This window comes from Acinonyx jubatus, chromosome B1 (assembly GCF_027475565.1).
Source record: "Acinonyx jubatus isolate Ajub_Pintada_27869175 chromosome B1, VMU_Ajub_asm_v1.0, whole genome shotgun sequence".
NCBI classification, from domain to species: domain Eukaryota; kingdom Metazoa; phylum Chordata; class Mammalia; order Carnivora; family Felidae; genus Acinonyx; species Acinonyx jubatus.
In genome coordinates, this window is record NC_069382.1 from 43,520,828 (window position 1) to 43,544,235 (window position 23,408).

General features: G+C 48.0%; 1 protein-coding gene across 4 annotated transcripts in view; it reads left to right on the forward strand.

Moving 5' to 3' along the window:
• ADRB3 (adrenoceptor beta 3) overlaps nucleotides 1-23,408 on the forward strand; it is a 24,717-nt gene continuing 1,309 nt past the window's right edge. Inside the window, exons 1-4 of one of the 4 annotated variants that reach the window (XM_053216613.1) lie at nucleotides 87-179; nucleotides 1,230-2,867; nucleotides 3,586-3,725; nucleotides 21,811-21,937. In XM_053216613.1, the coding sequence (XP_053072588.1) occupies nucleotides 1,694-2,867; nucleotides 3,586-3,608 (1,197 nt within the window). In that variant the 5' untranslated portion in view covers nucleotides 87-179; nucleotides 1,230-1,693 and the 3' untranslated portion in view covers nucleotides 3,609-3,725; nucleotides 21,811-21,937. Of the gene's footprint in view, nucleotides 180-1,039; nucleotides 2,868-3,585; nucleotides 3,726-3,823; nucleotides 4,831-21,810; nucleotides 21,938-23,408 lie in introns of those variants that run through there. The other 3 variants (XM_053216611.1, XM_053216614.1, XM_053216612.1) reach the window with 3 other exon arrangements.

The window sequence follows — 23,408 nt, forward strand, 5'->3', positions numbered from 1 at the left end:
GCCAAGACTCACGGCCAAGTGGGGCCTGCCCCACTTGGGCAGGACTGGGGGTGGAGGGCAGAGGATAGGCTTTCCACCTCCACCTAGTGGGCATTTCCTTGGATCCAAAGGTCGGCTTGGGGTACTGCATGGGCGTGGAAGGCATTTGCTTGGGAGCCACTGACAAACCCTGCTTGTAGGTGAGCTGCTGGGTCCCTGGGAGACAAAACTGGTTCTTTCTCCTCAAGGATAATTTTAGGCCCTCACGTCCCCTCCAGTCTTTCTTACTCCCAACCCCGGGCTCAGCCTCCCAGAGGGATTGCTTAGACCATACAGCGTTCTTTTGAAATATAGAGCCGTTCAAAAGAGACATGTGAGGGTATGGCCCCGGAGGCATTTTCCATGATCATTTTTTCCCCTTTTGTCCCGTTGTTACCCCGGGTGGAAGCAAGACATCTCCAGGATCAGGTTGTGATAGGATTTAATAAAGGTGTTATGTCGGGGCGCCTGACAGTACGGAGCGGGCTTGCGATTCACTCGCTCTCCCAAAATAAATAAATAAACATAAAAAAATAAAGGTAATTTTTAATTTTTTTTTAATGTTTATTTTTGAGAGAGAGAGAGAGAGAGCGAGCAGGGGAGGGCCAGAGAGAGAGGGAGACATAGAATCCAAAGCAGGGCTCCAGGCTCTGAGCTGTCTGCACAGAGCCCAAGGCAGGGCTCAAACTCTCCAACCTTGAGATCCTGACCTGAGCCGAAGTCCCATGCTTACCCGACTGAGCCACCTGGGTGCCCCCAATTTTAAAGAAATTTTAAAAGCAGGGACCCATCTAGAAATTCTCTAGGTGGAAAGGTGTGTGGAAGGGGCAAGGGGCAATGGGGAAGATGGAGAAATGGAAACTTTCAGCATCTTAGGCTATGTGAAGCCTAATCAAAATTCAAATGAGCAGGCAAGTATAAAGACTCCAGGAAAACATCAAATTTCCCTGCTAACTGAAAAGAACAGCAACAAGACAAGGGAGAACTGGAGGGGCAGGGCAGGTAAATGAAATAGAAGGGAAAGGGGCCAAGTCTCATTGGCGCGAAGTCTTGGGAAAAGAGAGAAGATACTTTGACTTACAATATTTTAAAGAAGGACCCTCAAGTAGGTGCGGTGCTAGTGGGGATCATTTTGCTGGCCCTGGGAGGGTTCCCTTTTCCTCTGACAAGGTAAGGCGGTGGTGGTGATGTCTTCATGACCTTTCTGCTAGCGTCGCTGCAGGACCTTCCGGGGAAATTGGTGCGGCGTTCCAGGCAATCAGTGCCGACGGAGTGTTGCGCTGAGTGCCTGCGGTGGTCACGGCAGGAGTGGGCACATGGTGGCAGAGAAGTCCGGGTGTCGGCACTCCAGATAAGGTTACAGGAAAACTCAGACATCCATCTCATTTCCCTCCCCTCCCTCCAATTCCCTTCCTGGCGCCCAGCATAGAGACTGTTGGCCGCTGCCCCTTTAAGGGCCTCCACTCCTCCCCACCCCAAGCAGTGGCACCGGGGCGGGTAGTGGGGGGAGGGGGGGTGTGGAGGGGGGGGAGGTTGAGCGTTCTCGCCCCGGTCAACTAGGGAAAATGGCCCAGGCCCGGGAAATCGCTCCCACGCCCCGCTGTCCCCGCCCCCGAGCCGGGTGAGCTGGGAGACCCCTTCTCTCTTTCCCTCCCGCCCCACGCACGCCGCGGGAATGGCTCCGTGGCCTCACGGGAACGGCTCTCTGGCTTCGTGGCCGGATGCCCCCACCCTGACGCCCAATACTGCCAACACGAGTGGGCTGCCGGGGGTGCCGTGGGCGGTGGCATTGGCGGGGGCGCTGTCGGCGCTGGCGGTGCTGGCCACCGTGGGAGGCAACCTGCTGGTCATCGTGGCCATCGCTCGGACGCCGAGACTCCAGACCATGACCAACGTGTTCGTGACCTCGCTGGCCACAGCAGACCTGGTGGTGGGACTCCTGGTAGTGCCGCCGGGGGCCACCCTGGCGCTGACCGGCCACTGGCCCCTGGGCGCCACTGGTTGCGAGCTGTGGACCTCAGTGGACGTGCTGTGTGTGACGGCCAGCATTGAAACCCTGTGCGCCCTGGCCGTGGACCGCTACCTGGCAGTGACGAACCCGCTGCGCTACGGCGCCCTGGTCACCAAACGGCGCGCCCGGGCAGCCGTGGTACTGGTGTGGGTCGTGTCAGCGGCGGTGTCGTTTGCGCCCATCATGAGCAAATGGTGGCGCGTGGGAGCCGACGCCGAGGCGCAGCGCTGCCACTCCAATCCGCACTGCTGCGCCTTCGCCTCCAACATACCCTACGCGCTGCTCTCCTCCTCCGTCTCCTTCTACCTTCCGCTCCTTGTGATGCTCTTCGTCTACGCGCGCGTTTTCGTCGTGGCTACGCGCCAGCTGCGCCTGCTGCGCGGAGAGCTGGGCCGCTTCCCGCCAGGGGAGTCTCCGCCGGCCGCGTCTCGCTCTCTGTTCCCCGCCCCGGCGGGGCCGTGCGCTTCTCCCGCAGGGGTGCCCTCCTACGGGCGGCGGCCCGCGCGCCTTCTGCCTCTCCGGGAACACCGGGCCCTGCGCACCTTGGGTCTCATCATGGGGACCTTCTCTCTCTGCTGGTTGCCCTTCTTTGTGGCCAACGTGGTGCGCGCCCTCGGGGGCCCCTCTCTGGTTCCCAGCCCGGCTTTCCTGGCCCTTAACTGGCTAGGCTATGCCAATTCCGCCTTTAACCCGCTCATCTACTGCCGCAGCCCCGACTTTCGCAGCGCCTTTCGCAGCCTGCTGTGCCGCTGCCGGCGGGAGGAGCGCCACGCAGCAGCCTCCGGGGCTGGAGAAACCTCGGATGCCCCTGCGGCGCTGACCAGGCCCGCAGAGTCGGGTAGGTAACCGAAGCGAAGGGGTTGGCGACTCAGGATCTGGAAGCATTCGGTGTCTCATGTGGCCATTTCTGAGTTTGGGGTTCGGGAGGAGAAGGTGGGGTTGGGGAGGTCTCTGCAGCGAAAGAAGGGGGACAAGGAGGACGGAACCAAAAGGGAACCCAGGACACTTTTTTCCTCCGGCATCCCACCCACCTGCCCCAGGGTTGAAGCAAAGAAAGGCGGAGGATTGTTCTTCACCCCAGGACCCAGTGCGGGAAGTGTGGCCAGGGAGTGCGGCTTTACCGTGGGCCTGCCTGGTCAGCTCTAGATTTTCTAGCCCAGTTCTTTGGCCTCCCATATTTCTTGCCACCACTTGGGCTGGCTTTGACTTGCGGAGAAGAATAGAGCACCCCCCCCCTCCCCCCGCCCCCGCCCCTGCCCCGGCCCTTAGCCTCAGCTGTGGTTTCTTTGAAAGGTTTGATAGCTGTGGAGGTGAGACTCTGCTTCGGCTATGAAGGGTAAACAGGAGTAGGAGAACCTGGGAGCCCCAGTTCTTCTCCCTGGCAGGAACAGGGCTGGAGATGGGGGTGGGTATTTTGTGGCTGGGTGGAGCCCGGATGCTTTTGTGTGATTACATACATATTCTTCCCAGGGTCCCTGACTTTCACCCCTGGTCTTTAGGACTTCTGTTCCCACCCTGTGCCCCTCACCCCAAGATATATTATCTCCATTTTTCAGGGCTTCCTGGGGGAATTTCTTAGGTCCTGAACGACAAGAAACAACTCTGTTCATCCAGAACTTTTGGAAAGCCTCTGGCCTCTGTTTAGAATGAGCCCTGTGGAGTTTCCCAGCTGGAAATCTCTGACCTCCAGAAACTGGTGACTTGGCCTTGGGGTGGGGAGGGGGGCCGACTGGGGAGGGAAAATCTTTAGCAGGTGGGTTTTCACTATCCTCTCTGCTTCTCTCTTTCTGAGAGAACTTTTCTAAGCCCTGAGCTTCACCACTACCTCAGCAGCTGAAGTATCCAGCAGCCTGGAGCAGCCGGACTAGCTTTGGTGGGACACCTGTCACCTTGCTCACTTCTGTGCTGTGTGCTTAGGGCAGAGACAGCACTCCTCCTTCCATCCCTCCTGCAGCCTAGACCTGAGGGACCACTCAGTGCTCCCCACGATCCCTCGCTGCTTGCTCTGTGGCCTAGGCTGGGAGCAGGAAGCTAGCAAAGGTGCAGCTTTGGGGTTTTGTCCCTGACACATCGCTACGGATCTCTAAGCACCGGCCTCCCCCACTTTGGACACAGGACAGCTCTGATCTACCTCACAGCAGTGCCAGAAGGACTTCTTCAGGGTTTTTTTTTTGGAGGGGGGTGGGGGGGTGGCTCCGGGATTCATAGGAGGCCGAACCATTAGAACAGATCCCTTCTTTTCCTTTTAGCATCAAATGAATAAATATTACTGAATGCGATTCCTCCATTGCCTTCTTTTCTCCATCCCGCACCACCCCCATAATCCACTTACACCCTTCTTAGAGCTGGCTTTTGACAGATGCGGTAAATTAGGACTAGTCCTTGCCCCTTTCTTCCTAATCCTCATGAAACGAAAAATGAGAAGTCTGTTTGGGTAAAGGGGAGTGAGTTTAAGCCTTTGACACTCCTGTATCTCCACCTTTCCAAAATTCATGGAACCCAGTTGCAAGTGGGTAGCAAAGCCATGCTACCCAAAGACTTGAGTGTAGTGCTCATAGGAGGACAGAGTTTGCTGTGCTCAGGATCAGGGCCTATGGGCATATGTCAGCTCCCATGCTATAAGCCAGCAGTGAATTCCTAAGATCCCACTGCCCTCGGGAACCAGTTTTGTCTAGTGTTGTACGTGTATGTGTGTCTGGAGGCCCAGAGTGTTGTCTGTGTTGGGCAAATGTCTTTGGTTACAAATGTATTCTGATGCTTCCTTTCCATAACCTCTACCTTTCCTGGGCTGCAGAAATCAATGTTATCCTCTTGAAGTAAAACTGGAGTCCCAAGTTTGAGCCAGTTGATAAAGTTGTTTCCTTATTCCAATTCTTATGAACCTTATCAGCAGTTTCCTATGGAAAGGAAATTTCTGTGGCAACCACTGAATCATTTTGCGAGTTCTTACTTAAACTCCGTAAGCAGAGACCATTGCCCAGGCTGAGGTACAGGATGACCAGGAAATCATCAAATATTTAATGTGCTGTGCGACAGCGGTGTGCGGTCCACAAGGTGGGTTTGGGGGCTCCAGAGTTATGAAATTTTGATCTGTCCTGAGGATAAGCCCAGTGGATTTCCACATATGGGTGTTCCCTGTGAATTTGACCTGAGCTATGCGGCTCCCTTTCCTCCAGGAGCCCATGTTTTATTTCTCAGGATGTTTGCATACCAAAGATGACTTTCCCCTTTTGAATCCAGAGCAGTGTGAGATCTCTGGGGTCCGAGGTGTGTGGGAGGTTTCTTGGCAAGAACTCAACTTTTGGATGCTTAGTGGAGAAAGAAGTCTTGCTTTGGCCTGGGATAAGTAAGAAGGCCTCCTCTCTCCATCTCTGGATATTTTTGCAACATCACTGAGGAAAGCTGTCCAGGCATTCCTGGGCAGGGAAGAAGGATGATTTTTGGGAGGGGGGCAGAGAGTGGGGCTCTGGCTTGGAGAAATGTCCTTGAACGTTTTCCAAGAGCTCATACTGCGTGAGTCTTGCTCGACACACACCCATGTGCCAGCTGTCAGGCTCCTTTAGCGTGTTTAGACTTGCACTGGGCTGTGGACTCCATCTGCAAACTGTCACCAGTGCATCTGACAGATGGAGAGTCAGCCATTCTGGTTGTCTCTCCGGCAACTTGTGGCCAGGTGTCAGGCTGGGGGAGATTTACATCTTGGATGCTGAGCAGGCTGCTTTTGCTAACGGGGCCTGAGCAAACAACCATCCTCTGAAGCTAGAGAGGTGAAGACTTACAGACCGATGAGACCGAGCGAGCCTGTGGACCCCTGGCCTTCCTAGAACCTGTTAGCAGGAGCTGGGCATGCACAGAGATGACAGCGCGAAGGGGGCGGAACTTGGCAGAGAGCGGATGAGGAGTGACTGGCTAGTCCAGAGGTGCCTTGACCTTCTGCTTCAGGTGGAGCCTCGAAGGAGCAGGCAGAATCAGGGTAAGGAGGAGGCGGAGAGCAGGCTTTCCTGGGACGCTCCCCGTGGTAGATTCTTCCGGGGAACAGTGGTCAGCGCCGGCTGTGGTTGTCACAGGCAGTCACGGGGCCATCAATCCCCACCAGCTCCATTCCTCAAGCTCTTACAAACTGGGAGCAGCCTTGCTCCTTTCATTCTGGGGGCATAGGTGAAGGCCATGGAAATCACGCTCCTTTGTGTTTTGATCCTAAAACCCAATCATCTGGGATCCCTCTCATGCTTCCTGGCTGCGTGCATATATTCGTGTTTGCATGTCTCTCCAGAGGAGCGGGAACCTGCAATGGGGAGCACAGCTAATGCCCTCCCCGACGCTGTGCAAAAAAGCCCTGGATGTGGTCCACTATGGGACAATGGGTTGAGGCAACTCAGTTAAATTAGCAGGAACTCCAGGAGGCCATCTAACCTTTCCTAGCTCATCCTATTATGGTACGAAGGAAAAGCAAAACGCTTTCCTCCGTTTCTTCATCTATAAAGTAAATGGAGAAAGGTTTACTTTCTCTCCTCTCTAGGGCTAGCTCTCCTAAAGCTCTGTGCTGGCTGAGGTCAAGCATCGCAGCTTCAGACGTTCCTCCACCCAAGGCGTAAGGGTGCCGGGCGCCACCTGATGGCGATGGCAGGTCCAACAGGTGTGGGCTTCGCAGGGTGGGTCCGTTGGGACCTGCGGCAGGAAGGCAGTGTTCAGGCCACAGACTATCAGGGCTGGAAGAGACCTTGCGAATGATTTAGTCCAATCCTTTGATAAAGCGGGTGAAGAAACTGACTTCTAGAGAGGTGAACTGTGAGTAGCCAAGATCACTTTAGTCAGAGAAAGGCAACACTGGTAGTGTAATGAGCACCACACTTGGAGCTGGAGAAGCAAGAAAGGGAGGAGGAAGGAAATGGTCATTTACTGAGTGAGCATCAGTCAATAAGCCAACGCTGTAAGAGGCGATCTACAAATGGCAGGTGAAGTGATACCAAACAAACAGTAGAACCTCATAGAAACCAAATATCTTCTTTTCTTCTTCTTCTTCTTTTAAAGTTATTTATTTATGTTGAAGTGTGTGTGTGGAGAGGGTGTGGGGACTGAGAGAGAGGGAGAGAATCCCAAGCAGACTCCGCACTGTCAGCACAGAGCCTGGCATGGGGCTCAAACTCACGGACCATGAGATCATGACCTGCACTGAAATCAAGAGTTGGATGCCTAACCGACTGAGTCACCCAGGCGCCCCGAAATCAGATAGCTTCTAACCCAGCCTACGAGACTCTAAATTTCATTTTCCTCCCCTCCACACACACTGATAATCAGTTATGTGACACCGAGCAGGTTACTTGCATCTCTGACATTTTGTTTGCCTGTGAGTCGAATGGAATTCTATTATTGTTCTACTCAGCCCACGCAGACTGGTTTTGAAGACCAACTAAGAGGTGACATATAAAGCAGGAAACCGAAGGAAAACCTTTGGAAACTGAAGGACTCCTCCAGTGTAAGCAGAGTCATTGGAGTAGGCAGCGAGGACTAGTCCCAGGCCTCTGGGGTTTTGATTTGCGGATGGTCCTGCCTCCGTAGACAGCTTAGATCTTGGACTTGTCTTTGGCCAGGGTGGGCACGTCCCACCTCATCTTTCTTCTGCAGGTTCATCCATGCCTCGGATTGATGCCCCTGGTTTCATATCCATGTCACATTCACATCTCCCCCTCTGACTCCTTTTTCACACTTAGACTCTCATCTGGCCTGTGTCTGACGTTTCGGTCCTAGTTTGGCTCACCCTTCCATTTCCCACACAGCATTTATAATGAGCTAATTTTTTTTCTTTAATTTTAGAAAGAGAGGAGGGAGGAGAGGGGCAGATGGAGAGAGAGAGAGAGAGAGAGAGAGAGAGAGGATCTTGAGCAGGCTCACACTCAGCACAGAGCCCAATGAGAGGCTTGATGCCACGACCCTGAGATCATGATCTGAGCCAAAATCAAAGGCTGGATGTTCAACTGATGGAGTCACCCAGGCACCCCAGCGATGAGCTAAATTTTAAGGAGGGACAGAAGTTTAGGACACAGAGCACTTCTGGATGTCAGGGCTTTATGGTACATTATAGCAAAGGTTCATTAGAACAAGGCCACGAGAAACCAGAAAGGGAGACAGTCAATTCGTTTGCTAGGGCTGGCATAACAAATTACTTTCCTCATAGTTCTGGAGGCTACAAGGAAAAAATCAAGGTATTGGCAGGATCATGCTCTCTCTGAAAGCTCTAGGAGAGGAATCCTTGGTTGCCTTTTACACGTTCTCCTGGTTGCTGGTAATCTTTGGCATCACATGGCTTGTAGCTGTGTGATTACAACTCTCGGGGCACCTGGGTGGCTCAGTTGGTTAAGCGTCTGACATCAGCTCAGGTCACAATCTCATGGTTCATGAGTTCGAGCTCCACGTCAGGCTCTGCGCTGACAGCTCGGAGCCTGGAGCTTGCTTCCGATTCTGTGTCTCCCTCTCTCTGCCCTTCCCCCGCTCGTGCTCTGTCTCTCTCTCTCTTTCAAAAATAAATATTAAAAAAAACCCCAAAAGCTCTGCTTGTCTTCACATGGCCTCTGCCTGTGTGTCTGTGTCCACACTTATAACAACACCAGTCATTGCATTAGGGCCCAACTTAATTCAGTATGAGCTCATTTTAACTTGATTACATCTGCAAAGACCCTATTTCTAAATAGGGTCACGCTCACAGGTTCCGGGGGATAGGACTTCAGCAATTCTTTAAGGGGGACACAGTTCAACCCACAACAGAGGGTATGGGAAGGAGGAATACTATACTCCTAGCTTTTTTGTACTCATCTTATTCCTGCTGGGTTTTTTTTCATTTTTTAAAGTATATTTATTTATTTTTTAGACGGAAAGAACAAACAGGGGAGGGGCAGAGAGAAAAGAAGAGAAAGAATCCCAAGGAGGCTCCACACCGTCAGCACAGAGCCCGATGTGGGACCTTAGCCGAAGTCAGACACTTAACTTACTGAGCCACCCAGGCACCCCATTCTTACTGTTTTTTTAGTTTGTTTACTTTGAGAGACAGAGAGAGAAAAAGAGAGAGTGAGGGAGGGGCAGAGAGAGAGAGAGAGAGAGAAGCCCAAACAGGTTCCACACTGTCAGCACAGATGAGCCCTGAGATCATGACCTGAGCTGAAATCAAGAGTCTGACGCTTAACTGACTGAGCCACCCAGGAACCCCATTATCCCTGCTGTTTTAAACCCACATTTTCAAGGTTCTTCTTCATCCTGTTATCAGTTTGAAGGGTGGTAGGCATTTGATCTACTTATGGATTTCCATTTCGGGGACTTTCCTCCCTTCTCCACTGGCCCCAGATTTGGGAGGCCACTGGACAAGTCAGACCTTGTGTTGTCTCCTGTGGACAGAAGTTGCTCTCCCCTCTCTGGTTTCTTTTATTCCTTAGGTTTTAGGAAGAAACTGGAGTCTTAGCTTAAGTGGTAGAACCCTTAGCTGGGCACCGGGTCTTGCTGAAGATACCCTGGAGCCTCGCAGCTAGTAGCTAGGTCTGACTATGTGACTAAGGTCTAGCCGGTTTAGGTGTGCAGCTTCCAGGTCTGCCATTAAAGGAAAAGGACACATCCTTCACATCCAACTTCTACCTTTTCCACTGGCTGGAATGCAGGTGTGACGGTAGGAACTGAAGCAGCCACCATAGGTCATGAGATGGCAACTATGTGTTGCAAATGGCAGAAGAATGTGGGTGTTCAATAATGTGGAGTCACCATTTCCACCATGGACTGCCTATGTTTAAGACCCTTAAGTGAAGGAGAAATAAACTCCGATCTTGTTTAAGCCACAGTTATTTTAGCCTCCCCACATTTTAAACAGTAGCTGAATCAAACAAATTCATCAATGAAGGGATAACAAAAGAGGGTAGAAACGAATGGGCATCTGCTGACATTCCATGATGAATGTAGCTGGGGTTGTAGAGCTGCCCTGCTTTGCTACCTCTTAGGGCACCTCTGATCTCTGGGAATTGACATCTCTATTGAGTCTGAGTTCATGTTGCACCTGAGACCATCAACTCCATTTTTTGACGTTGATTCGCATGGGGACAATGATCAGTGAGTGTATTCGTTTTCCAAGTCTGCTGCAACAAGTTGACCTTGATGACCTCGATGGCTTCAAACAACAGAAATTTATTGTCTCATAATTCTGGAGGTCAGAAGTCTGAAAGTAAGGTGTCTTACTGGCTCCTTCTGGTGGTTCTGAGGAGGAATCCATCCCATGCCTCTTTCCCAGCTTCTGGTGGCCCTGGCAATTTTTAGCATTCCTTGGTTTGTAGACAAAAATCACTCTGATCTCTACCTCTGTTCTCACTTTCTCCCTGTGTCTGTAAGGGTCTCTTTTCTGTCTCCTATAGGAACACATGTCATTGGATTTGGAGCCTATCCTAATCCAGGATAATCTCATGTCAAGATCCTTACCTTAATTATATCTGTAAAGACGCTTAATCCAAATAAGGTCATATTCAGAGATTCCAAGTTGACATATATTTGGGGACTACTATTCAGCCCACTACAGTGAGAGACACATAAATCTTTTAACTCAGAGTTCCGGTCTCAAAGATTATAATCCACTCCATTTACCCTTCAGGAAAGGGCTGTTCTCTCCAGAAGCTCTTGGACTCTGGTAGGCAGAATTCTGAGAAACCCCAAGGACCCATGTCCTTGTATAATTCCCTCCCCTTGAATGTGGGTGGGACCTGTAATTTGCTTCTTTTTTAAAAAAAAATTAAAAAATGTTTATTTCTGAGACAGAGAGAGACAGTATGAGCAGGGAAGGGCAGAGAGAGGGGAAGACACAGAATTGGAAGCAGGTTCCAAGCTCTGAGCTGTCATCACAGAGCCCGACGTGGGACTCAAACTCATGAACCACAAGATCATGACGTGAGCCGAAGTTGGACACTTAACCAATCGAGTCACACAGGCACCCCTGTAATTTGCTCCTAATGAATAGAATATAGCAAAGGTGATGGGATATCACTCCTGTGATTATGTTATATTATGTAGCAGAGGTGAAAGGATTTCAAAGATGAGATTAAGGTCTTTACTCAATTGATTTAAGTTAATAAAAAGGTAGATTATCCTGGGTGGGCCTGACCTAACCAGGTGAGAGACCTTTAAAAGAAAGTCAAGGGTCAGAGCTGGAAGAAGTCAGAAAGATACTCTTGCTGGCCTCAAGGATGCTAGCCACTATGAGTTCCACAACTGCGAGGAAGTGAAGTGGATCCTGCCAACAATCATGTGAGTTGGAAGAGGACCCTGAGCCCCAGATGAGACTGTAGCCCTGGCTGACGTTGTCACTGCAGCCCGGTGAGACCCTGAGCAGAAGACCTGGCTCCCTCATGGCCAGACTCCTGACACATGGAAATTGTGAGTTAATAAATGTGTGTTGTTCTAAGCTGTGATGTTTGTAGTCATTTGCTACACAACAACAGAAAACAAATGTAGATTCACTGCACAATTCTGCCCAAGGCTGCTCTTTTTAACTGTACTTCTCTGGTGGTGGTTTTCTGTTTTTGTTATTTTTGTTTGTTTGTTTTGTTTTGTTTTTAAGTTTATGTTTCTTAAGCTGTCTCTACACCCAACATGGGGCTCAAACTCACAGCCCTGAGATCAAGAGTCATATGTTCCACTGACTGAGCCACCCAGGTGCCCCTCTCTGGTGGTGTTTTTAAAGGTTTCCCATCAGAAACCAAAGACAATGGACCACGAGCTCAGGAAGATCCCATGATCTGCCATGGTTTACTATTCTTCCAAAGGACCATCGGAGACTCTTGCTTGGGTGTCCAAGGAATGGGGTCTTTCAGTCCTTGTTTTTCACGAAGACCTGAGAGAATGACCAGTCAGTCTCTGATTCCTTGAAAGGTCCAAAAGCCATTTAAGTACAGGTTTTATTTCTGAGATGCTAGTGAGGAGACCCCTTTATACCACAAACACACAGCAAACACAGTTCCCAAAATCTCTTTAACAAAACACAAGATGAACTATTGTTGCTTCCGCTGTTAGTATTCCCAGAAGGGACAAGGGATGGGTCACTTCTTCCCAGGGAAGAGAGAAATGGGGACAGGAGAGCTTTGCATCAGCTCAGAGCCACCCACAGTGTCTCTGGTTTCTCTCTAGTCACTGGATCATGTGAGTGAGCCCTTCCTCCCAGGCTTCCCCTGGGCCCAAGTCTAAGCCTAATTGATGTTGGAACATTCTCCCAGGACCACAGGGAGAGAGACTGGGGAACTAAGGGAAGCATAGGCAGCTGCTGTTCCAATGGAGAAATTCCTACCATTTTTGGGGAAGGAGAAACATATGGGGCTGATGGCGAACTTTACTGCTCCAGCAACCTCAAGTTCCAGAGCCTAGCTGAGTGATGGCTTCCTCCCATTTTCTGAGGGTAGAACTGGTCTTAAGAACAAACTGTTTTTATCCCTACCCACATCACCTTGGTCTGGTTGGTAGGTACCTTGGTAAGGTTGCTGGCGAGCTGTGATTGACCTGAGTGGTCTGGTATTGGACTTCTGACTTCACGGAATGAAAAAAAATTTAAACTTTGCCTTTGCTGTCCTTTAACATTTCTTGAAAGTTGTAATGAAAAATATGTTTCTTTAAAAAACAGTAAGGAGGCAGAGGGGTGCCTGGGTGGCTCAGTCGGTTGAGAGTCTGACCTTGACTCAGGTCATGATCTCACCATTCATGAGTTCAAGCCCCACGTAGGGCTCTGAGCTGACAGCTCAGAGCCTGGAGCCTGCATCAGATTCTGTGTCTCCCTTTCTCTCTGCCCCCACCCCACTCATGCTCTGTCTCTGTCTCTGTCTCTGTCTCAAAAATAAATAAACATTAAAAAAAATTAAAAAGCAGTAAGGAGGTAGAGAAGTTGTACCAAAACAAATGGAAATTATTAGTGACACATAAGATATTGTTTATGTTAAGCAAGTATTTTTCAGAACTGCCCCTGTCACCAACATCTCCCTCTTGCTTGGTTTGGTGCTTGGTATTTTTGTGTAGGACATCTGACAAGTCTACCCATTAGCGAATGCCATAGCTGAGGCCCTCATCACTTCTTAACCAAATTAACTAAAATAGTCTCCACTTGGCCTGCTGAGTTCTGGATACCCTCCAATTCATCCTCCACAAGCCCCCAGAGAGATTTTTATAAAATATAAATCTGACAATGTCATTCCATTTCTTAAAATCATTCAATGGCTTTTATTTTTTTATTTTTTATTTTTTAATATGAAATTTATTGTCAAATTGGTTTCCATACAACACCCAGTGCTCATCCCAACAGGTGCCTTCCTCAATGCCCATCACCCACTTTCTCCTCTCTCCCACCCCCTATCAACCCTCAGTTTATTCTCAGTTTTTAAGAGTCTCTTATGGTTTGCCCCCTCCCTCTCTAACTTTTTTCCCTTTCCCCTCCCCCATGGTCTTCTGTTAAGTTTCTCAAGATCCACATAAGAGTGAAAACATATGGTATCTGTCTTTCTCTGTATGACTTATTTCTCTTAGCACAACACTCTCCAGTTCCATCCCATTCAATGGCTTTTAAAAAAATATTTCTTTATTTATTTTGAGAGAGAGAGAGCTCACACACGCAAGTGGGAAAGGGGAAGGGAGAGAGGCGGGAAGAGAGAGAATCCCAAGCAGTCTCCACACTGTCGGTGCAGAGCCTGACATGGGGCTCGATCTCAAACTGTGAGATCATGACCTGAGCCCAAATCAAGAGTTGGACGCTCAACTGACTGAGCTACCCGGGTGCCCCCATTCAATGACTTTCTGAAGCATTTGGGGGTAAGTTTCAGAACCCTCAACAGAGAGATGTGGCCTATCTTCCTAATCTGATTTCCCACCACTCTCCTCCCCCATACACTTTTATTCCAACCACACTTACATTTACTAAAGAACTCATGTTCTTCTTTGTCTTTGTGTCTTCACACAGACTGTACACTCTGTCATCCATTTAAACACAGATTGTTCACTGTGTTCATCAACTCGTGCATCTCAGCCATGAATTCTTATTGAGTGAACAGGCTTTAGGTATGTTACAAAATAAAACTCACACAATTTGCCAAGGGCTTGAATGTAGGGTATAAGAGAAAAAGAGAAGTCAGGGACGAGACCAAGATTTTTGGCTTGACCACCTGGCACAATGACTTGCCACATACCACAGTGGGGGGCAAGGGAGGTGCAATATGAAGCTATGTGTAAGTTTTTGGACACAGTAAATTTGAAAAGTCTATTAATTATTGGAATATCAATAGGCATTTGGATTTCCAAGTCTGTAGGTTAGGAGAAAAGTAACTAGATATATAAATTTGACAGCTGGGTATTTAAGCTCACAGGAGTGGATAAGCTTACCTGCATGGTGACTGTAGACAGAGAAGAGAAGAATTCAGAGTGCATCAAATCAACACAGGGGACACTTTAAACTTACCTGATGTCATATGTCAGTTACATCTCGGTAAAGCTGGAAAAAAAATAAAAACAACTTCAGGCATTAAAAAAAAAAAAAAAAAAAAAAAAGGAACTCAGAGGACCGAGCCCTGGAGCATTCTAACGTATAGAGGTCAGAAATAGAAGGAACCAGGGGTGCCTGTGTGGTTCAGTTGGTTAAGCGGCCAACTTCGGCTCAGGTCATGATCTCTCGGCCCATGAGTTCCAGCCCCAGGTCAGGCTCTGTGCTGACAGCTCCTGGAGCCTGTTTCAGATTCTGTGTCTCCCTCTCTCTGACCCTCCCCATTCATGCTCTGTGTCTCTCTGTGTCTCTCTTTATTTATCAAAAATAAATAAACGTTAAAAAAAAAAAAGAAACAGACTTAAAAAAAAAAAAGAAATAGAAGGAACCAGCAACGCCAACTGAGAAGCTGCAGCAGGAGGGTTAAAGGAAAGACAAAAGCAAGTGGCATTCTGTTTCCCAGAATTCATATTAGATTCTGGGGGTAGAGTTGTCCAAAGAGGAAAAATTTGCCAAGATATGAGAGGCAGAAGTGAAGTAGCACCCATTAATACCTGAAGGACTTCAGAGTGAGCTGCAGAAAGCAGAGGTGCTGGTGGGTCCTGGTTTGCCTTCAGACTCTCCTCCATGCCATGTCCAGCTCTGCTTCCAGCCTGTTGACTCTGGCAACTGTTGGCTGCAGACTCAGAGATGTAGGGAGCTGCACAGAAGCCGTATGTTCCCATAGACCTCTCCACGCATTTTCCCTTCTTAGTCCCAATTCTATAGCTGGAGGTGCCTGGCTTCTGGATTTCCCTCTACACTCTGATTTGCCCACCTGCAGGTGCATCAGACAGCTTGATTACTGATTTTTCTTTAATTCTCCAACTCCCTTCCATGGCCCTTTCTTTCCCTGGGTCCTCTTCCAATTGTGTGAGCTCTAATTCCTACAATACCCACACCACTTACCGTAGTTCTGCTTTAGATGAGCTCTGACACATGGGGTAACAGCTGGAGAAGGAAGGGGAGTTCAATGGAGTGCTCCTGATTTTTAAGGTGGGAGTTTTGATGCCTGTTTGTATGTTCGAGAGTGTTCTAGTGGAGGGGGCTGGTTATAGAGGAGAGGAAGGACAGCTGCAGGACAGTGTAGCCGGGACCTGGGGCACAAAGGCGAAGGGTGGACCAGGATGGGGCACAGAAGAGGTGGGCCCTAGCACTGCACTAAAAGAGGGAGCAGGTGGGTACTTAGGCAAATAGATTGGCAGCTGTAATGGGAGTATGTGAAACTCTCTTTCCAGAGCTTTTCTGTCTCTGTGAAATAAGTTGAGACTCTGTGAAATAGTTGAGATTACTGAGAGGAAGTGTGGGGTATTGGAGTTGAGAGGGAAAGGGGTGATATAATTGTGAAAATTTGTCGTTTTTTGCTGCCCAGACTGTGTACCTCTTGGCAAACTCTCCATTTTCTAAGTCTCCTAAAGGCAGAACTGGCCTCCCACATTTGAAGCCGTAATGACCAGGCTAACTGCTCCACCCCCTTAGCTGGGGGGGGGGGGGGCGGGAGGAGGAGGGGGGAGGGGAGGCTGAGGAACACATGAATGGGGTCAGCCAATCAGGTACGGACTTCTGGTCCATGGGCCTTCAGGGCCTCCAGGTTGAGAAGGAAGTATGGCAAGGGTCCTGACCCACGCAGAATCTGTGGCAACAAAGTCCCATATCTGGGGCCTGTAGTGGCAGCCAGCCTTCCCCAGGCCAAGCAGAGGACTATGAGGGTGGGGCAAATCACAGCATCATCTGCTGTTCAGCAGTAGAATCCCCCACCTGCTTCCTTTTGTGGTTTGACCGTGGCCATGCTCCTGCTTCCAAATCGCCAACTTCCCTATCAATTCTGTCAGCTACCGTATGTTTCCAGTAAATCCCTCTGAGACTTAAATCGGCTAGAGTCCATTTCTGTTGCTTGCAACCACAAATCTAAACTGATACAAGAATCAGAGACTTGAGTCATCTAACAAATGTTCTTTCTTCCAACTTCTCTTCACAAGCAGTTGACATCATTTTGGGGGGTTTCCTATATGACAGGGCAGTAGTTTCTGAAAGCTTCAGGATCATTTCCTTATAGCTCTATGACTAGAGAGTAATGAAAATCTCTTCTCTTCCAGCTCCAACAAGACTCCAGCAGAGCAGGCTTGAGCCACATGCCTCTTGTCTGAGCAAGCACTGTGACTCAGGATTCAGGAACCAAAGCTGGGGAGTGGGGTGGGGCCTGCTACCAGAAAGAGCAGGAAAAGGGTTTCTGGGTGGACTCAGCAAAAAATCACCACCTTCCACCTTTGAAATCACCATCTTCTACCTTCTACCTCATCAGCCCATACTTGTTTTCCCCAAACATGTAATGTTAATAATGGTTAAAGCTAACAATAAATTTTTCCACATGCAAATAAAAACTGTCTCCTCCCCAAAGAGAACAACCCATACTCACATTCAACAACCAGCTCGGAGTTAGATCTCTGAGTGAGATGCATTTTCTTCATCTGAAAGTGGTTACCCATAATACTGCAGCTTATGGACTAAAAATGAACTTAACCATTCCCAGTACATTCAATGTTCAATGCTGGGCAGGAAAGTGCTATAAAGTCCATCTAGAAAAGTGAAAGGAGAGCAACACACAGTGACCACTGGTCCAGACCTCATACCATGTTTATGTAGACATAGACATTAGGTGCAAACATTTTTTTGATCCACATTTCTAGCAATGGAATTGGCTCTTTGGATCAGCTAATAAGGGTGCCCTTCTCTTCGAACCTCCCTTTAAGAATTGTTTTTTTAAATCAATCTTTCTCTTTCTTTCTTTCTTTCTTTCTTTCGTTCTTTCTTTCTCTTATATGTATATATATATTTTTTTGAGAGAGAGAATTACATGGGGGGCAGAGAGAGGGAGAGAGAGAGAGAGAGAGAGAAGCGGGGCTCACCCAGGGCTGGTGTTTTACCTGAAGCAGGGTGTGTGTTTACCTGAAGCAAAACTGTAAAGTTTCGGGGCACCTGGGTGGCTCAGTTGGTTGGGCATCCGACTTCGGCTCAGGTCATGATCTCACAGTCTGTGGGTTCGAGCCCCGCGTCGGGCTCTGTGCTGACAGCTTAGAGCCTGGAGCCTGCTTTGGATTCTGTGCCTCCCTCTCTCTGACCCTCCCCTGCTCATACTCTGTCTCTCTCTCTCAAAAATAAATAAACATTTAAAAAATATTAAAAAAAACTGTAAAGTTTCAGGTTACCAAAGATTTTGAAAGCTATCTTAACAATTACCCATAAAAACTTTGAGACAGAATTAACCATCATTTTAAGTCATGTTTTTGCTAACAAATTGCAATAGAGATAACAGAAGCTTATTTGACTTTTAATAAACCTTAGTAGAATAAAAGTTTCATATTTAATGCTGATAGACAGGTCTATCTCAAACCAGCAAACTTAAAGTAGCTTAAACATCAAATATGTTCCACCTGTGTCCATGTAAGACAATTTGTTCCCCATTGTCAATTTTTACCTGGAACACTAGTGGGGAAAGCTAAAGTGGGCAGTCCAAGTGGGTGCTCTTTGTTCCTTGACACTGAGGGTGGGAAGAGGAGCCAATGGTGCTGCAGGCCCCGAGGATGGTATAGAATCAGTTAGGCAGGCCACACTCTAGGTGGTGCAGAAACAGGAGGAGGCAGAAGAGGCAAGATGCTGCCAGCAGGTAGGGAAAGGGTTCCTGGTTCTACATGTGGTCAGTGTGGACAGAGGAACAGGCACCATGTTTGTTTTCCTCCAAAGTGGAAATATGCAGTCCATGTCAGGCCAGAGAAGACAGGGAATTTCCCTGAAACAAAGGGAGTTTCGGCAGCTGCTCTGCTTGAGAATATTCCTTAAAGTCCAGGGATACTAACCACAGTTGGCTGCAATTAGAGCCATTACCTGGGATATGAATAGGGAGAAGCCCCCCTCTATTAGGAAGAGGAACAGAGAGAGAGTCAGCATCCCCTTCATCAGGGATGGCCTCTGCTTCCTCCAGGGATTGAGTTCTATCAGGTGGAGGCCTGTTTAGACATCCAATATGTCAGGAGGGAGTTTACTAGTTAAACATATACAGGCAAACACATTCTGCAAGAGGCCCTTAAGTCTAGGTCCTGATTTAGAGCCATGAAGGGCTGGACCTAGATAGGGTATCTGTTCATTTGCCTTGTTTCCTGCAGGAGAGATCTAACTGCTGGATCCAATGAAGACCATGCAGTGTTAAAGAAGATCAGTACTTTCCCAAGTTTTGCAATTCCAATGCTTTCCAGTGGGTTAAAGAGGCATCCCAAGGGAGAGCCCCTGGGGACCAAAGAGAATCTCCCATGCTCCTCCTAGAGAGAGAAGGTCCATTACTAGAAAAATTCCCTCTGACTTGCCGGTGGTGTCCCGCACGCAGGATATGTCAGAGGTTCCTGAGGTGTCAAATCAACCCAAGGTGTCCCTGGAACAAAATCACTGTGATCACCAACTGGCCACTAAGGGCCCCTGTAGAAGAGATGCTGGCTCTCCCCCCACTTCCCCATTGCATTCTAGAGTTGGGGGGAGGCAGAGTCAAGAAGAAGTTTCCAAAGGGATTTTCATATGCTAAAGAAGACTCACAGGATACTGGAGGCCTAGCTATTGTCAAGCTAAGGTTGTTTTCCCCTCTAGCAAAGGATTAGCATTAACATTAGACTACAAATGGGTGCTGGCATATGAATGGCATATTGCTGTGCTGAGAAGGCCATGAAGAACCCGCTGGTATTTTTTTTTAATTTTTTTAATGCTTATTTTTGAGACAGAAACAGAGACAGGGTGAGAGCAGGGGAGGTGAAGAAAGAGGGGGAGACAGAGAATCCAAAGCAAGCTCCAGGCTCTGAGCTGTCAGCACAGAGCCTGATGCAGGGCTTGAACCCACACACCTCGAGATCATGACCTGAGCCAAAGTTGGATGCTTTAATCAACTGAGCCACCCAGGTACCCCAGAACCCACCATTTTTAACCCACAGAAAACACTGGAAAAGTTTTACAAAATTACCCAATTCTGTAGTTGAGGACAAGGATGGAAAACAGTAGTTAGAAATCCATCATGATCTAAGTGACATTTCAACACATGTAGTCCTTACAGCTGGCTTCTTAGGAAATAGTCCCCAGCTGGGTTTTAATTCAATTGGGTACTGGTTTCAGCTGGCTCCCAGTGGCGTTCCCATGGTCAGAAGCAGCTACACCAGAGATGTGGAGAGGATCACGTTAGACCAAACAGGAGGAAACCTCACACGGGAGTCTTAAGATTGGCAGCCATGCTAGTCACTTAGGTGGCTGTCCCACGCCCAAGACAGACAACTTGTATAAGGACAGGAATAAAGACAGGGCATCAAGTTTCTGAATCTTATTACTGTGTGGCCAGGGTACTAATTTCCAGCCAAAAGGCAGACTTTCTCCTCTCCATAGAGTAGCCACAGGCAAGAGGATTGCAGCCTGAGCAATCGACCTGAAAGTGTTCCATTAAGACCATACTTCTCAAAAACAACAACAACAACAAAAACAACCCTGAAATGAGAGTAAAAGAGGAAAAGAGAAAGGTATACTCACCAAATTTGCACGAAGGCTTAGAGTCCAGATGAAAAGACTCATAGTCCTATGTTGGGCACCAAATGATGAAGTTTTGAAGTGATGGGGGGGGGGGGTTCATGGGGTCCATAGCCAATGGCCAAGAAAGAATTCTTGAAGATGTCTTTGGTGCAAAAGGTTGGTTTTATTAAAGCATGGGGACAGGACTCATGGGCAGGAAGAGCTGCACTGGGGTCCTGACAGGTAACCCATTATATATCCTCAGGTTGGGAGGGGGTCAGGGATAGAGTAAGTCTCTAAGGAATTTTGGAAGCAAGGTCTCCAGGACACTGAGGGGCTAGTTGTTGCTAGAGAAACACATTTATCACTGCTTAATAAAATCTCAGTCATGAGACCCTTCAGATGTATATTGGTGGGCCATAAGCTTGGAGCATGATTGGCAACATATATCTTGGGGGAGTTGAGATAAAGGAAGTAAACTTACAGGATCCTCGAGGTTGGATTAATGTTAAGCTAAGGTTCTCTTTTGCCCTTAGCAAAATGTCATCATTGAGGCAGTTGAGCTCCTAGAGGGAGGTCACTCTGCCAGTTCAAGGACTTGGCAATCAGCAGTAGGCAGTAAGGGAATTTAATTTTTCATTTACCTTAGTTTCCCACATTACCATGGCAAACACTTAAACCCCTTTCCTTTGTTCTTGGGTAGCCAGGAGTGTCTGAGGAATATCATACATATTCCACCTGGTGGGGGTGGGGGGGGGGGTGGGAGGGGCAGATGGTGGGTGCTACCTTGTGCTCAGCCTGCCTCATTCTCCTTCATCAGTATTACCATTTCAACTAGGGTATTAACTTCCAGCCAAAAGGCAGGCTTTCTCCTCCCCATAGAGTAGCCACGGGCTAAAGGATTGCAGCCTGAGCAATTGACATGAAAGTGTACCAATAAGACTATATTTCTCAAAAAGCCCCTGAGATGGAGTAAAGGAAAAGAAAAAGTACTCACCTAGTATGCACCAAAGCTCAGAGTCCAGATGAAAAGACTCATAACCACACGTTGGGAATCATATGATGAGGTTGTGGGGTGATGGTGGGGTTCATGGGGTTCAGAGCCAACAGCCAAAAAAGAATTCTTGAAGACGTCTTTGGTGCAAAAAGGTGACTTTACTGAAGCACAGGGACAGGACCTGGGGACAGAAAGAGCTGTCCCAGGACCTTGAAGAGAGACTGGTTATACACCTGGGAGTTGGGGGAGGTCAAGTCAAGGGGAAGTTTCCAAAGACATTTTCATATGCTAAAGAAGACTCAGGATACTGGAGGCCTAACTATTGTCAAGCTAAGATTGTTTTTCCCTGTAGCAAAGCATTTACATTAAGTGAGTAGGGAGTTCCTGGAGAAATGTTTTCTCTGCCTTCCTCAAATATTTGCCAATGGGTTGCAGGTTATACGGAAATTTAGTTTTATCTGCCATTTCCTTCTGCCTTTGTTCTCCACATCACTATGAAGAAGAGGGTGATTTTGAGGCTCCAATAAACTGAGTCTATAGGTTTCTGGAGATTAGGCTATTGATAAGATTGTCCTTTTCTTTTCTTAGGCAGCCAGGAGTGCCTGAGGACTATCACATATATCCCACCTGGGGAGGGGGGGGGGGGATGTGTATCCTAGCTTGTGCTTTGCCTTCAGCTCGCCTTATGCTCCCTCATCAGTTCTGTACCTGTACTACATTTGCTTTTGCTCCCATGCTCAGAGTCAGCTGGCGAACAAAGCTGAAGATGCATCTAGAAGAGCAGAGCCAAGGAAATCACAGAGAATGAAGCCGGAACCCTGATGGCACGTTGACACTCTGGACCGAACAGCAACTGAAAACAGAGGTATCCTGGGCTGATCAGTTTTAGAGCCAATAAATGATCTCTCTGCTCAAGCTATTTTGGGCTGGGCTTTTTTTTTTTTTTTAATTACTTGCAACATAAACAGTTCTGATTGGCACACATGTTAAAATTCTCACAACTGAAATGTGAAGTGGGAATTCATGTAAATTACATGTAAATTTTGATATCAATTACCTTAAGACATAAACATCATAGAAAAGAAACCAGAAGGGGATACACCAAAATGTTAATAGTGGTTATAAATTGACTGTAGGAAATCCGTGCTCTTCATTAAAGTTTTTTGGGGTTTTAAGGTTTTCTATCATAATAGGGATAATTTTCATAATCATTTGTCACAAGGCAGAATTTGAAGCAGGCTCCAGGCTCTGAGCTGTCAGCACAGAGCTGGATGTGGGGCTCGAACCCACAAACTGTGAGATTATGATCTGACCCGAAGTCAGATACTTAACTGACTGAGCCACCCATGCATCCCTTTAAAAAAATTTTTTTTTAATGTTTATTTTTGAGAGAGAGAGAGAGAGAGAGAGAGAGAGAATACAAGCAAGGGAAGGGCAGAGAGAGAGGGAGACACAGAATCCGAAGCAGGCTCCAGGCTTGCAAAGTTATTTTTGAAAAATAAAAGAAGAGGGACGTGTGGGTGGCTCAGTTGGCTAAGTGTCTGACTCTTAGTTTCGGCTTGGGTCATAATCTCACCGTTCGAGCCCTCCCTCTCTCTCTGCCCCTCTCTTGCTTGCTCTCTCTCTCTCTCAAAATAAATAAACCAAAAAATAAAATAAGATAAGATAAAATAAATAAAAGAAGAAAGCAAAATGCAAGACTGATCCTACAGAGCCCTTGATATCTGCCATCTACACTTGCTGCTTGGTCTACCACTGAACCAGTTAACACATGTAGAAGTCCTGGCTCTAGAACTGAGAGAAAATAGGATTGGCTTACTGAGCTGCCTATGATACTGTTTCTTTTTTTTTAATTAAATTAAAATTTTAAAATGAAGTTTATGTATTGATTTTGAGAGAGAGTGAGAGCGCAAGTAAGCATGTGCTCGAGGGAGTTGTAGAGAGAGAATCCCAAGCAGGCTCTGCACTGTCAGCACCAAGCCTGATGGGGGGCTTGAAATCACAAACTGTGATCATGGCCTGAGCCAAGATCGAGAGTTGGATGCTTAACTAACTGAGCCACACAGGTACCCCGTATTATACTGTTTCTAAACATAGTAGTCTTATTTAAAATAACTGTGGAAAAAAACAGTGCTCTCTTTCCACTCCTTTTAAAATCTGGGGCCCTTAGCAAAATGAAAGCAGAAACTTTTCAAATGTATCCCTCAACTTGCGTCATGGCTGGGTGTGAGGTTCTCACTTCTGCAGGAGAAGCTCTCCCTTGGCCCAGGGGCCTCGTTGCCTTGCCCTTTCTTCCAAGGGGCTGCCTTGTTATTTTGGATTGGGCAACTGGGGGAAGA